The sequence below is a fragment of the Nymphalis io genome, chromosome 9, assembly GCF_905147045.1.
Source record: "Nymphalis io chromosome 9, ilAglIoxx1.1, whole genome shotgun sequence".
NCBI classification, from domain to species: Eukaryota; Metazoa; Arthropoda; class Insecta; order Lepidoptera; family Nymphalidae; genus Nymphalis; species Nymphalis io.
The window spans coordinates 2,721,883-2,736,701 of NC_065896.1; the positions used below are offsets into that span (position 1 = coordinate 2,721,883).

The following is a 14,819-nucleotide window of genomic DNA, read 5'->3' on the forward strand; positions in this document are numbered from 1 at the left end:
ATAGCAATAAAAAAAACATAATTTTAAACAAATATTTATTTGGACTATTTTATCTTGTGATGTATATTACGTATCGCCCGTCGATGTCGCTATAATAATAGTCGCAAAAATGTCACATATGGGTTAAGGCCATGGTTCACACTATTTAGGCCACTCCCAACCTCAAGTTAGCAATTGGGCACTATATTTAAGAGAAAAATACAATGTATCAACTTTTTGTGTCAAAAACTTTCAATGATAAATCTACTTCTTTCAGATACTAAGATTTTATTCTTGCCATAAATTAAGTGTTAATAACGATTTTTAATTACGAACTCTACAGTCTACACTATTGTTAGTTGCTAAACACTTGTACTTATAGGTAAGTAAATAATTATTTTCCTTCACTAGGAATCATCGGGTAAGTCTAATATTTCTTGGACAAAGGAAGCCACATCTGTTTCTTTTTGACTATGCTCTTGACAGAATGGATGGGTCAGCAGAGCGTCATAATTAGGTCTCTGTTTGTAGTCTTTCTTGAGACATTTGGTGATCATATCTTCAAACTCAGGTGTAAATTGTCCATTTGGAAGACTTGGAGGATCATCTTTAACAACTTGCTTTAGTTGCTCAAACGGTGTACCCCATGTGTTGTAGGGAAATTTACCTGTAGCAAGTTCAATCATAGATATTCCTAGAGACCAAACATCACTACGAATATCATACTGACCCGGATTGCCACTTGGGTCGATACGTTCAGGTGCCATATATGGCTTACATCCTGCATCAATAGTCTTTGCTACAGAGTCTACTAAATATCCTGAAATGCCAAAGTCGCACATCTTCACTTCTCCTTTTCGATTTATTAAAATATTGGAAGGTTTTACATCTCTATGTATGACCCTCAGTTTTGAATAGAGGTAGTGTAGAGCACTTACAACTGAAAATGCAATTTTGCCAAGAATATTTTCTGTTATAGTCTTATTATTCTTGTATACCTTAGTGTAGAACTTATCAAGGCTCATATCCATAACTTCCATGCAGATCCACACATCACCCTCTCGGAACATGGCACCATAGAAATGTACTGTGTAAGGACATGCACTGGCTCTCATTGAAACATCAAGATCCATCAACAAACGCTTAAGCTCCAGTGATTGAGTGTTAAATGATGCTGTTATTCTCTGAAATAGATAAAAATAATTTATTCCCAAAATTACTTTGAAGGTTATTTTTTAATGTTTACATAAAATTGTAACAATCCAACCAAATCAAAATTGATGTGTGTGAAACATTTAGTGATAGTAGCAGGCTCAGGCAAAGTCCTTAAGGGGCAGATATGTTGGCGGTGGTTACACATGTGACAATATTTCATTAGACATCATTCTCCCCCTAGCATCAGATGAGTAATAAATGCTTATCAAGCTCATGAATATTGTGTCATGTGTCTAGTATGTAGTCCATGACCTTTTTTCATTTATTTTATGTTACATAACAAATATTATATAATTGATTAAAATATATACATACCTTAACAGCCATTATAGTATTACTGGGTCTGTGGTGCATCTTCTCTACAATGCCATATGCTCCACGCCCAAGATCACATATCTTGACCAAGTCATCCGCATGAACGGTAAAAGTTTTATCATCCACAGTGATAGTGGTTTGTTTGTCTAGGTTCCTTGGAGGAGTTCTGTAACAATACATTCATTAATTCTTTCACTTTGTAACTACAATTGTAATCAGTAAATAAACATTATAAAAACCAATAGTCTAATTTTTTCTCCTGCTAGAAACTTACCAAAACCTATTTATTACTGTAACACAGGTTTTTGGGTTATGAGATTCTAAGAGAACAATTTTATTGTATTGTAGAACAAAAAAATAAAATTATAAGAATATAGTTATAAAAAATTAAACTATTGCTTAAAATGCTGTGTATAATTTTTGTGATCATTTTGTTTTTATTTTATTAATTTAAGAATAAATATGAAGGAAAGGAAATATGAATGTTCTATACTAAGCTATATAAATAGTAAGAACTTGGCTACATTTTTCAACTAAAAAATATCTATGACTAATAAAACTAAAACACAATATTATTTAATTATTGTAACTTTTAGTATATAAATGATATAATGCCAAGTATGTTAAAAATTATTTAAAGAGATAGTTTGCAACGTACAAGACAAAAATAATTTTACTAACACATTAACTTGTTCTTCTTGGGGTTTAAAACTGAACCCTGGTGGTGGTGGTTTTCTCCGGCCGGACATTTTTAACCCAAGATCTCTTGTAGAACCTGGTCAAACTTGCAAATCCTAATTAGACCCAGCGCTGTCGTGATGTGACGATTGTTATAATTTATTTTTTTGATGCCATAGCGTTTGAAGTGAGCGTGATAATAAATAAGCAAATGCTATTAAAATAATCAATATATGTATAATATTTTTCTACATTTACTAAAAATATGTAAATTATTAAAGAATTCACAAATCACAATCTCAGTACTTTTGTTTGACAGTTTAATAAGTGTTGCTAACAGAACTTCAATTAAAAATACCAAACAGTTAAATATTTTAAAAATATTTTCGAACTTGACCTATAGACGAAAAATATACATTCAATAATTGCATCGCTATTAAATATATATTTAAAATTATTTTGTATTTTGCCTTACAATACTGATAATAGATAATACATAGATATACACATAGATAGAACTGATAATAGAAATTTAGAGCATGAATCTTTAAAAAAAGTATATCTATGTATTATATACCGATGGCCAACAAAAATGTAATGACTTAAATAATTTAATTATAATTTGTCCGCACGCCTGTCATAATAACTGTTTTTTTTTAAATTGTAAATTAGTATTAAACTATAAGTTAAGTTTTTACACATTTTCTGTAATTATTAATCCGTATTCAGATTACTATAAATTAAAATTGTCTTTTACATTATATCCATCGAATGAATACTTTATAAGATATTATAGTACTGCAGCCCATGACCTAAACCTAGTTCCATGAGTATCCCAGATGATATATATGTGTATATATATATTCACGAGTTCAATTTAATAATAAAGAAAATGAGAAGTGCTTTAAAAAAACATTTAATTTTTTTTTTAAAGGCTTGTCCAGGTTTGTCGCCTTGCAGCATATATATATATAAAATTGAACTCGTGCGAAGCTCGCTAGCGTTGAATAAGGGAAACGTCCTTATTGAATTAACTTTTAAATATAGGTAGTATAATTAAAACCTCTGTATAATATTATATAAACCATTGTTTATTTTGTAGAAAATTTTATAGCTCTTACAGCTTTTTTGGCTGTTTTGATTGCCTCTGCTTGGATTTTGTGTCGTTTTTCTTTCTCAGCTAATCCCACAACTACATCATGATGTAAAGCATTTTTAACAGTTGATTTAGCAAAAAGTTTACTTAAAACATAATCATCATCACTACATTTTTTATCCTTGTATTTTTTTTGTTTTTTGATTTTAACTCTTTTTACTTTTACCAAATTTTCGATTTCACAATCTGATGATGAGTGACTTCTTTTTCTAGAGTTATATTTGTTTATTTTGCTGTTGTTATTCTTAACACATTCTAAAGTCTGTTCACTTGCACTTGCAATAACTGATTCTTCAATATTTTGAGATTCAATTGTTAACTTCATTACTTCAATTTTATCTTGATTATTCAAAACTTCTTTAAGTTCCTTTTCTTCATCTTTATTATTCAACATTTCTTCAAATTCTTTTTCTTCATCTTTATCTTGATTATTTAAAACTTCTTTAAGCAAATTTTCTTCATAATCTTTTTTTGTATGTTTGTTTACTATATCTAATTCAGAAAGAACATTTTCAAATGGAGTGTCAGTAACTTTATCATCAACAATATTAATTTCTGGTAATTCAACCTTTGGTGGATTAAGAAGTGATTCTCGTTTTTTCTTATATTTTTCACGAGGATCTTCTTGCCCTGCTGATGTTATATCTAAATCTCTTTTTATTTTCTTACTTATTTCTTTGGCTTTCCTTCTCATTGCTTCTAATTTTCGTTTAGAAAATGATAAGCTTTTGTAAACATTACTTTTCCCTTTATCAGATAATTTATCTGATAAACTGACTTTTGTATGTTTAAAAAGTGATGCAGTTTCTGTATCTCCTTCACAATTCAGATCTTCAAGCGTAAACAAGCCTTGCAATGTACTTGTTGTTAAAACATTTTTTTGGTTAGGATCTATTAAAATCTTATTACTAAGAAAATTTTTAAAGATCTGTCTTTGATATATTTTTTCTTCAATAGTGCCAGCAGATAGCAACCTATAGACAGTAACATTTCTTTGTTGACCAATTCTCCAAGCTCTTTCTTTTGCTTGATTATCAGTAGCTGGATTCCAGTCTGGATCATAAATAATAACTCTATCAGCACCAGTCAAATTTACCCCGAGGCCACCAACTCTTGTAGTAGCAAGAAAAACTAAAAACTCTGCATTCTCATTAAAGGTTTGAATTAAACTTTGCCTCTGACTTACACTAACACTGCCATCCATTTTTAAATATTTGAAATCATGATTCTGTAAATGCTGCTCTAATAAGCAAAGCATTGCTCTAGATTGTGAAAAAATTAATGTCCTGTGCCCCTGTTTCAACCAAATTTTCAACAGAGAGTGCACAACAGACATTTTACCAGATCTTTTCCAGAGACCAAATGTTTCTTGATCTATTTCTTCATTTTCTTCATGTGCTTCATAAAGATATAGGTCAGGATGATTACATATCTTCCTCAGTGTTGACAATGCAACTAAAACTCTAGCTCTTAATGGATCTCCATATTTTGAGTCTTTATCAAGAATGCTTCTCACCGTACTAGTCATGAGATAGCCCATATACAAATCTTTCTGCTCTTTTGTAAGAGCACAGAAAAGAACTTGTTCATTCTTCTCAGGTAAATGAATATGTTCCTGTACTTCAGCCTTTGTTCTTCTTAACATATAGGGTGTAATCAGTGCCTTAAGAGCTTTAGCAATTTCCAAAGCTGTTGCTTCTTGGTATTCTGTAGCATTTGCATATCCTCCTTGTGTTATAGGAACAGCAAAGTGATCCATAAATGCAGTATAAGTTCCCAGAAGCCCTGGTGTCATAAAATCAAAAAGAGACCATAATTCTTGCAAACTATTTTGCATGGGTGATCCAGTAATTAACAACTTATGAGGTGTATCAAATTTTTTAACTAGTTTACTTACTTGAGTGTCAGGATTTCTAATTTTATGTCCTTCATCCAAAATAATGTAATGCCATTTTTTCATCAATAAATCTTTTATATATCTAACCACTCCTGCATATGTTACCAATAATATACCATGTGAAGAATGAATTTCTCTTATAAGTTTATTGTGATTTCCACTGTGGGAACCAGAATGGTGTAGTACAGCTATTCTAAGATGTGGAAACCAGTAATGAAAATGAGATACCCACTGATAAATAACAGTAGCTGGTGCCACAATGATTGAAGGACCAAGTCCTCCCCAGAAGCCACTCTCTGTTTTAGATAATCCAGCAATAAAAGCAATGATCTGAACAGTTTTACCTAAACCCATCTCATCCCCAAGCAATCCTCCAGACTGAATCTGATGTAACTCCCATAGCCATTTAACTCCGATTCTTTGATATTTATACAGTTGCTTCCAAATGTAGTTTGGGACACAGAGACCATTTTGCAGTTCATGGGTTATGTCATAATCTTTATTTCCATCTAAAATATATTGTATATCGGCAGAAATATAGACTCCATCATATTTTCCTGCAATGGATGATTTAATACTATTTCGCCATTTGACTATTCGTTCGTTGTAAAAAGTTGAATCACCATCATCTATAATTTTTTTAATATTTTGCTTAGTGCGAGAACTAGAAGCTGTACTGAAAGTATGTACATCTTCATCTTCTTCACAAGATGGTACATATTCACTGTCTTCATCGGAATGTTTAGCCACCGATGTACTTGCCTGTAGACATAACTTTTGTTCCAATTGGTCACAATCATCTTCATTGCCTTGGGAACTCTTTTGCTTTTTTGAAATCAGTTCTGCAACTTTTTTGCTTTTTAGAGATATCGAATCATGTATTTCATGTTTTGATTTGTGTTTTTTTTTTGCGAGCGCCAGTTGTGTTTCTAAATATTTATTTATTATTAAATCAACCATTTTGAATAATTACTTTTAAATTATCATTAATTTATTACATTAACAACGAATTTTTTGTAATTATTAAATTGACAAATAACTTTACTCAATTACTGTTTGATTAAAATTCAATTTGATGACAATCGACTGACATTACCTATAACTACTATAAGTATAACTTACGAGACTGAGTTACCATCTTTGTTGCAAGCCCGATCCTAGGAAATAAAATAACATGTAATTTATATATTTGTTAAAATAAAATTTATCAAAAAAATTGATTAATATAAATCATATATATACTCTTATTTAGGTTGTATCCATGTTTTGTGACTTATTTTTCTTTGTGGTGTACAATGAAGTATATAAAAATATATACGATTTAACTTGGCTCGTTATGTACATATAACGCATTCGCTTCGCGGCTCTCCATGTCACTCAGACGTTAGTGTATCTCTCAACACACAAATGTGGATATATCTGGACTAAATAAGTCCAGGTAGATAAAATATTTAGCGTGGTACTGTTTGTCGAGCCAGTTGTGCCACACCTTATGTTACCTTACCTTAATATGGTCGAAGGAGATAATATACTACTAATTTATCTGTTAATTTATTATTTTCTTTACGTGTTCCAATTCACTTGGAATTAAATGTCATAATATTGCTTTTCTTTGTGAAAACGATGTCGGTATTAAAGTAACATTTATTTAAAAAAAGGCCATTAATAAAACTTAACCAACTCTTTTACAAGTTTAATAACACTGTGAGCCAATAATAGCTTGCAATATCGTGTCTTTCAAAAATTATAAGTCTGGATACTGTTAATACCTGTGCTTCTTAAAACAGAAAAATATTTTTAAAAAAATTTAAAATTATTGTTGTTTTTGAGTGTCAACTGTCATGTCAACCGAATGTGACACCGACAGACATTGAGACACGTGCTTTTTCCAAAAACCAAAAATTATATTTTCATTGCTTAAAATTCTTAATATCTTATCATATAAGAAGTAGGGTAAATAATATAGATAAAAGTTTTTCTAAACATTTAACGCACATAAAATCACTTATAACCTAACGTGCTTAATACATTAACGCGAAAATGCAGAAAATTAAAAGGAAAAATACAGATGACGATGGTTCTCCACCCAAGAAGAAAATACTTTTTAGTGGTCCTAAGAGTGAAAACAAAAAAAATGGGGACAATAAGTTTAAGGATAAAAAAATTAGTTTCGATAAGGCAGGCACTAAGGGCTTCAAAAAATTCAACAAACCTTTTACAAAAGGCAATGATTCTAAAAATAAACCAGTACAAACTCAAGGTAATACTGAAAAACCTAAATGGTCAGAAATGAAAAAAGAAAAAAAGAATCTTAGAACAGAGCGACGCAAGGCAAAGGCTACTGCAGAAATATTTGAAATATCTCACAAAGCAAAACTTTTAGCGGCTCAAATTCAAAGGTAAAATATTTTTTGTAATATTTATTGCCCCATTTCAGTTGTTTTATAAAATATGTAGTACACTGGCCGCCAAAAAAATCGACCCACCCGTATTTTTTTACTTACAAAGTTGTTATCTTAACTATGCGACGACCTAGGTGGATTGTTTTACTTATGGGACTTACATTTAACATTTTATTACCCACTTGATATTGATTTGGAGGAGTTGTAAGTGTTATTGAGGATATTTGGAATATTTTTAAAGTATTGATAAGAAAACGTTACTTTGTGCACAAATTGCATGGTTAGTTTATTTCCAGTTCTTAACGCGGAGATCTCGGTTCGATATTTATTATTGATTAAGTGTATGAAACTTTGTTGAAACAATAATTTTAATAAGTTTAAACATAAAAAATGGATACTACTGAAGCAGAAGCTGCTCAAGTCGTAGCTCTTATTCATGAGGGGTTAAGTCAGCGAAATGTGGCTAGAACACTAAAATTAAGTCGTTCAGCGGTGCGAAGAGTCTACAAACGCTACTTGGAGACTGGGGAGTATCGCCGGAGACCAGGATCTGGCAGGGGGCATGTCACGAACCCGACCGATGACCGTTTTATTGGTTTGACGTCTTTAAGAAACCGACATCTTTCGGCTGTTGACGTTCAAGGCAGACTCCGAGAAAGTCGTGGAGTGTCTGTGAGTGAAAATACTGTAAGAAAAAGACTTCGAGAGCAAAACTTAACCCCTCACAAGCCAGCAACAGGACCAAAACTCACAGCATCCCATCGACAAGCAAGACTACAATTTGCTAGGCAGCACGTCGATTGGACACTGGACCAATGGGAGACAGTATTGTTCAGAGATGAAAGCCGAATGTCTCTAGTAGGCTCTGATGGACGACGTAACGTCATGCGAAGGCCAGGAGAACGCTACTCTCAGTGTTGCATTCGAGAAACAGTCCGATTTAGTGGAGGCTCTACAATGTTTTGGGGAGGTATTTCTTTGACGGGACGCACGGAGCTGGTTTTTTTCCGTAATCGTGCTGTTAATGCTGAAACTTACATAACGGACATTCTGGAGCCTCATGTGATGCCTTACGCTGGATATATTGGGGATAATTTCCAACTTATGCACGACAACGCACGACCTCACGTCGCTAGAATTGTTAAAGACTATCTCAGGGAAGTCGAAATTCCAGTTATGCAGTGGCCAGCCTATAGTCCGGACTTATACCCGATAGAGCACCTCTGGGACCAGCTAAAACGTACGGTTCGAGCACGAAATCCAATTCCAGAAACCCTGAATCAACTGGAAGCTGCCCTAACTGAAGAATGGCAACGGACCCCACAGGAAGACATTAAAAAGCTAATCAGGTCGCTTAATAGGCGTATGCAGGCAGTGATTAGGTCAAGAGAAGGAAACACTCCCTATTAAAGTAAGATTTAGGCACCCAAATTTAAAAACAAACGGCATAATCGTTTTGTACACAAAAAAATAAAATTGCGTAAAATTTTGTGTTTTCGTGTTTTGTCACATATTTACTTAAAAACCTATTTTTTGCGCACTATTTCTGTTTTTGTACAATCCTACAATTGCATTTTTTCATTATCAATCTTAAAAATATAAATATGTGGTAGCTTAAAACCATACGATAGCTTTTTTACAAAAAATGTAGGTGGGTCGATTTTTTTGGAGGCCAGTGTAGTATATTTCATCAAAGCCGAGATGGTCCAGTGGTCAGAACGCGTGAATCTTAACCGATGATTGTGGGCTCAAACCCAGACAAGCACCACTGAATTTTCATGTGCTTAATTAGTGTTTATAATTCGTCTAATTCTGACAGTATAGAAAACATTGTGAGGAAACCTGCATATGTCTATTTTAATTGAAATTATGCCACATGCTTATTCCGCCAACCCGTACTGGAGCAGAGTGGTGTAATAACCTTCTCCACAAAAAAGGAGAGGAGGCCTTAGCCCAGCTGTGAAACATTCACAAGCTGTTACTGTACTGTATATTTCATACTTGTGGCCCTATTGTTTGTATCATTTGTATGTATGTATATTTCTACCAATCCTAAATATGTTTTTTCTGTTATAAAATACATAAGATTACACAAAGTTTTGTGCAATTGAATAATTTTAAAAAAATTGTTTAAATTTAAACATCATTTTGGTTTTTTTTAGGAAAGTAGTAAAACCTGAATTCCGAATGCAAGCCTGTAAGGAATTACATTCTTTAATCAAAGGGCAGTACAAAGCAATAGCTCTTACTCATGATTTAAGTAGAGTAATTCAAGTCTTGCTTAAACATAGTCCAGAAGATATAAGAAATGATATAACTGAAGAACTTTTGGATCTGATGGTTCCCATGATGCAGTCTAAATATGCACATCACTCAGTTAAACGTATTCTAAAATATGGCACAGATTATATACGCCATGAAGTTATTAAGAAGTTGTTTGGTCACATTGTTTCATTAGCATCTCATACAATTAGTGCACCAGTCCTAGACTATGCATATGGAGACTTTGCCACTAAAAAAGAGAAGATACACATGCAACAGGAGTTTTATGGAGATATGTATAAAAATGTATGATATTATTATGTAATAATTTTAATATTTGTAAATAATTTAAAATTTTATTGCAAATGTATATAATAAACATTATATTTTAATAACTTTATAAATTATTATTTCTTTCTACATTTCAGTCAAAAGATGAAAAGGTTAAGACCTTAAGTGATGCTTATAAAGACAGCCCTGAAATGAAATCAGCAATTTTGCAGTCTTGCAAAGCTAATGTTCAAAAAATTTTAGATAAAAATTTACATGATAGTGAGTAAGTACAATAAACAAAATTGGACTATAAACAGCTTATTTAAATTGTTACAAAATACTACACTGTTTTTTTCTTTTTAAGGTTACTTCATTCAGTATTGTATGATTATATGAAAGAATGTAGTTCAGAGGACAGGGTGGAGATGATTTCAACATTGAGTTCACTTATAGTGCCACTAAGCAATTCGTTGCCTGGTGTCAATGCAGCGAGTATGTGTGTGTGGCAAGGCACCAATAAAGATAAAAAGGTGTGGAATATATAGTAAATCTGATGAATAAATATATAATGTGATGCATTCTATGCATGATAAACAGTTTTGTAAGAATCAAATAACCAATCTCAAAAGCTGTAATATAATATATTAAGTGAAATAATTCTTTCTTCTGACAATTAATGTGTATAATTTTTACAAAATTACTTATCATTTGCAGACAATATTAAAAGTAGTCAAGGAGCATGTGGTACCATTAAGCAAACATAAAACGGGCTACAGGCTGTTGTTAGCAATTTTTGATTCAGTTGATGACACAGTTTTGGTAAAAAAAGTGATTGTTTCCACCCTTGCTAACAATCTTAAAGACATAGCCAAAGATCATTGGGGAAATATGGTATGTGTATAAATTATATTAAAACCAGAAAAATATTTTAATAATTCTTTTTTGTAATAAAATAAATTAATTTGTATTTCTATGACATAGACATTACATTGGCTTGTCAAGCCAAAAGATCCAGCTGCCTTCCATCCAAGCTTAATAAAAATTTTAGATGAAGGAATTAAAAGTGGTACATCAAAAAAAGATGCAGATATACGTGTTTCTGAACTGAGAGAGGCAATACTTCCAGCACTGAAGAGTGATATTGAATCAGATCCTGATTTCTGGCTCAGTACAAAATCTGCATTTTTGTTAGTAGTAGCTGTGTTGTCTATTGGTATGCTCCTATTATTGTTATAATTTTATTATTAACAAATTCACTGCCAAGCTCATTAAAAAAAAATCTTAATACTTAATCATTTCAGTTTTTAAACAAATAAGTTGTAATTAAACATTTGTGTTTATATTTCAGAGACATCAAAAACAATATTAGAATCACTTGCTAAAGTTATTTGTCGGTCAGACTGGGTAGTAAAAGCAAATGATAAAGATGTTTTGGCAATAGAAGACGCAGGGATTCACATGTGTCTGAAAAAACTAGCAATATTGGATAAGACTGCTTCAGACACATTGGGAGATGCCATTTGTGAAAATATTGAAGATGAATCAGTATGTATAATATTTTTTGTATGAATTTAGTTTTATTTATTATACCTATTCATAAATTTATTTAATAACCATATAATGAAGAAAATCTGGGATTGACATCTGTTCTCAATTTCTGAAAGTATAGTTTACTTTGGTTAGTAAAAGATTTAATTTTCTTTAGAACATTAAAGTCTAAAAGTTACATATCAAAATAATATATGCCACTATTCTAAAAGCTTGATGTGCACTAGTATTTTTTATAATAATCCTTTCTTTTTTAGTTAAAAGCTTGGCTACCTACAAACCGAGGATGTTTCTTCCTATTAAAATTAATTGAAAATAATAAAGAAAATGTTGCCAAGAAACTTATTAAGAAGATTGAAAATCATACCAATATTTTGAAACAGCAATCTTCAGAAGGTGCAAAACTCCTTTTGCAGTGTATTAAGAAATAATAAACTTTTCTAAAAATCACTTATATTTATTACTGAATTCGATTTTATTATCACATTTAATTACAACATTACATTATTTAATTAACCCTTAGTTTAATTATAACCATATTTTCCCAATTGGTTTATCACCTACACTATCAATAATGGATAATGTCTTCTGAAATAGTTCCTCTTGAATAATTTCCATGGACCTGAAATAGTACAATTGGATGCAAGAAGTAAGTCACATTTAAAGATTTGTAAAAATGTTTAATAATAAAATAAATGGTTACCTGCTTGCATCCAAAACCTCCCAATTTTCTTCTTTTAGTTGCATATACATGTTCTTTACTTTCTTTTGGAAATCTAATACTTCATACCTAAAATATCAATTCAAATCATGTTAAATTTTTATTATAATTAATTGTACTGAATAGTACCAATAGACATAGGATTTTAAAATATTAATGTAAAAAAATAATATTAAAACATTTAAAAAATATATATTATTGTTATGATTAGTTTTACTTTTACTAATCATGAATCATAATTGTCTATTAAAGTGAATAATTTAGTTCAAATTTTCATAATGGCAAAATTAATAATGGTTTGCCTTGTTTTAATTTTAATATAATAATATTAAATACTACACAGATGCTAATGATTTAAAGTCATTAGTGCATAACTTGATATTTCAAGATATTTAACATTATCCATACCTCTCATTTCCAAAGCCATTTCTTTGCTGAATATTCTCTAATGACATGTTAAGGAAAAATACATGGTCTGGTTTTGGTAACCCTGAATCGGGAACTTTGCACCAATTTACATCCAAGTCTAAAAAAAATAAGAACATTTAAGATATTTAAATAATGATTCTATTCTATTGTACAACAACATAACATGTTTACACATAATTGACTTGAGTAAATGCAAATTATGAGTGCAGTGTAAAAGAAAACTGACATGATATTGCGGATGAACATAACAATTTGGCATGATATAGATAATAATAATTAGATTGTTATAATAATTAATATTTTAGCAAACTGTGAAGTAAAACGTAATGTAGAAAAGATTATATTCTACCATATATGTATCTACTAACTTGCACTGGAGAGTTTGTGTCTATCAGAGTAAACATGAGGAAAAGTATTAGCAATCATGTATTTAATAAGGATCTCCAACAAAGGATATACACTTACAAGTACATTACATTATGGAATAATGTTTTAAAATATGTGTGCTCCTTCAATTATAGGCAAGCACATAAAATAACTAGACAGAAATTAAAAAATAAAATGAATGTTACATAGTTGTACTCAATAAATAAACATAGGGACTACAAAAGTTTAGTTTAGGTAATTTATAACATTTTAATTCTAAGGATACATAAAATCTTAAAAATGTAACTATAAATTAATTGTTAAATTAAAATATATTTAATTGTTAGGACAGATATCTACATACATATATAAATGTTATATATATATATAAAAGTTGCAAACCCACAATATGTCCAAATTTCAATAAACATCTTACCTTTAGCAGCAGAGAATGCAACACCCGAATAACAATATCTGTCAACAATTAAAGTGGTACCACCCTCTAACATCTTTATAATGTTATTTGCTTTTTCCCATCGGTTTGCAGAAAATAAAAGATGAATTGTTTCATCTGATAACTCATTCTGTAAAGAATATGAAGAATAATAATAACATTGATCAGTATAATTAAATTATTTACATATTCAAATGGATACTTAAAAATGTAATCTAATATACATACCTTTGATTTCAAGTAACTGTTAATAACTTTTCCGATTTCAGTGGACCGATCAGGAAAGTTTGTGTATTCTGCTAGTATTTTTTTGTTTCTCAGACATTCAACTAAAACGGAAATCATATTTAGACCATTATTTTTCGTTAATACACTTATTTTCAAAAATAAAATATAAAGTACAAGTGAGGTTATTTGTAACTTTTTTCATACATTTTAAAATGAAATTATTAAATTGTTGACATTAATTATATGATTCATGATTTTGTTCTAATAATTATTTAGTACAATTACCTAATTTTTTACACTGTGTAGTTTTACCGGTTCTATCAACGCCTTCAATGACAATTAATGCTCCCCGTTTTAATACCATTGTAATTTTTTAAAATTTAAGTTTTATTTCAGCAAACTTGAAAATGCAGTACAGTTAATTATAACGAATAGTTGTTATAAATTATAAACAAGTTCTCAGTTTTAGCTATTATTCTTACGCCTTAAAAAAAAACGTAAAAGTATAATCGCTATAACCTTTAAAAATAAATAAACAACATTTTGACTTATGTCATTTGATTATAGATTCACAAAATTCAATTACAGATTATTACCGATACTTGAATTATATTAAAACAGACAATAAAATCGAAATGGGGTAACGTTTTTTCTATAATTAACTGTTTATGAATTGTTGTGTATTTATCTGTTGTAATGGAATTAAAAGACTTTATTTTTTGTTAAAAATAGTCGTTATTAATATATACTTTGCTATAGGCGCTTAAGGATTCGAAACGAACGAACGTATGACTTTAATATTATTGTACTCTTTCAATTTTATATTATTTCAGAGTTTGGATTAATTTCATTGTACATGAAATAATATTATACAGTTCGTGTAAACACAGCATTTG

At 30.5% G+C, this 14,819-nt stretch overlaps 4 protein-coding genes across 4 annotated transcripts; 1 reads left to right on the forward strand and 3 right to left on the reverse strand.

The window, feature by feature from the left end:
- Positions 1-18: 18 nt before the first annotated feature.
- Positions 19-2,511, reverse strand: LOC126770737 (dual specificity mitogen-activated protein kinase kinase 6). The gene is made up of 3 exons (XM_050490264.1): positions 2,191-2,511; positions 1,510-1,675; positions 19-1,163 (listed from the first exon to the last, which is right to left on the reverse strand). Exons 1-3 carry the CDS (start codon positions 2,256-2,258, stop codon positions 387-389), a joined length of 1,011 nt encoding a protein of 336 aa, XP_050346221.1. The 5' UTR covers positions 2,259-2,511; the 3' UTR covers positions 19-386.
- Positions 2,512-3,257: 746 nt separating this feature from the next.
- LOC126770919 (DNA excision repair protein ERCC-6-like) lies at positions 3,258-6,278 on the reverse strand. The gene has a single exon (XM_050490529.1). The coding sequence runs from the start codon at positions 6,198-6,200 to the stop codon at positions 3,279-3,281; it is 2,922 nt and encodes a 973-aa protein (XP_050346486.1). The 5' UTR covers positions 6,201-6,278; the 3' UTR covers positions 3,258-3,278.
- Positions 6,279-7,088: 810 nt separating this feature from the next.
- Positions 7,089-12,175, forward strand: LOC126770916 (protein penguin). The gene is made up of 8 exons (XM_050490526.1): positions 7,089-7,639; positions 9,805-10,210; positions 10,333-10,460; positions 10,542-10,707; positions 10,892-11,068; positions 11,159-11,390; positions 11,526-11,722; positions 11,983-12,175. Exons 1-8 carry the CDS (start codon positions 7,281-7,283, stop codon positions 12,154-12,156), a joined length of 1,839 nt encoding a protein of 612 aa, XP_050346483.1. The 5' UTR covers positions 7,089-7,280; the 3' UTR covers positions 12,157-12,175.
- Positions 12,165-14,287, reverse strand: LOC126770917 (uncharacterized). Its single transcript, XM_050490527.1, has 6 exons — positions 14,209-14,287; positions 13,924-14,024; positions 13,678-13,825; positions 12,855-12,972; positions 12,429-12,515; positions 12,165-12,347 (listed from the first exon to the last, which is right to left on the reverse strand). The coding sequence occupies exons 1-6, from the start codon at positions 14,285-14,287 to the stop codon at positions 12,254-12,256; spliced, it is 627 nt and encodes a 208-aa protein (XP_050346484.1). The 3' UTR covers positions 12,165-12,253.
- Between the last annotated feature and the right edge of the window lie 532 nt (positions 14,288-14,819).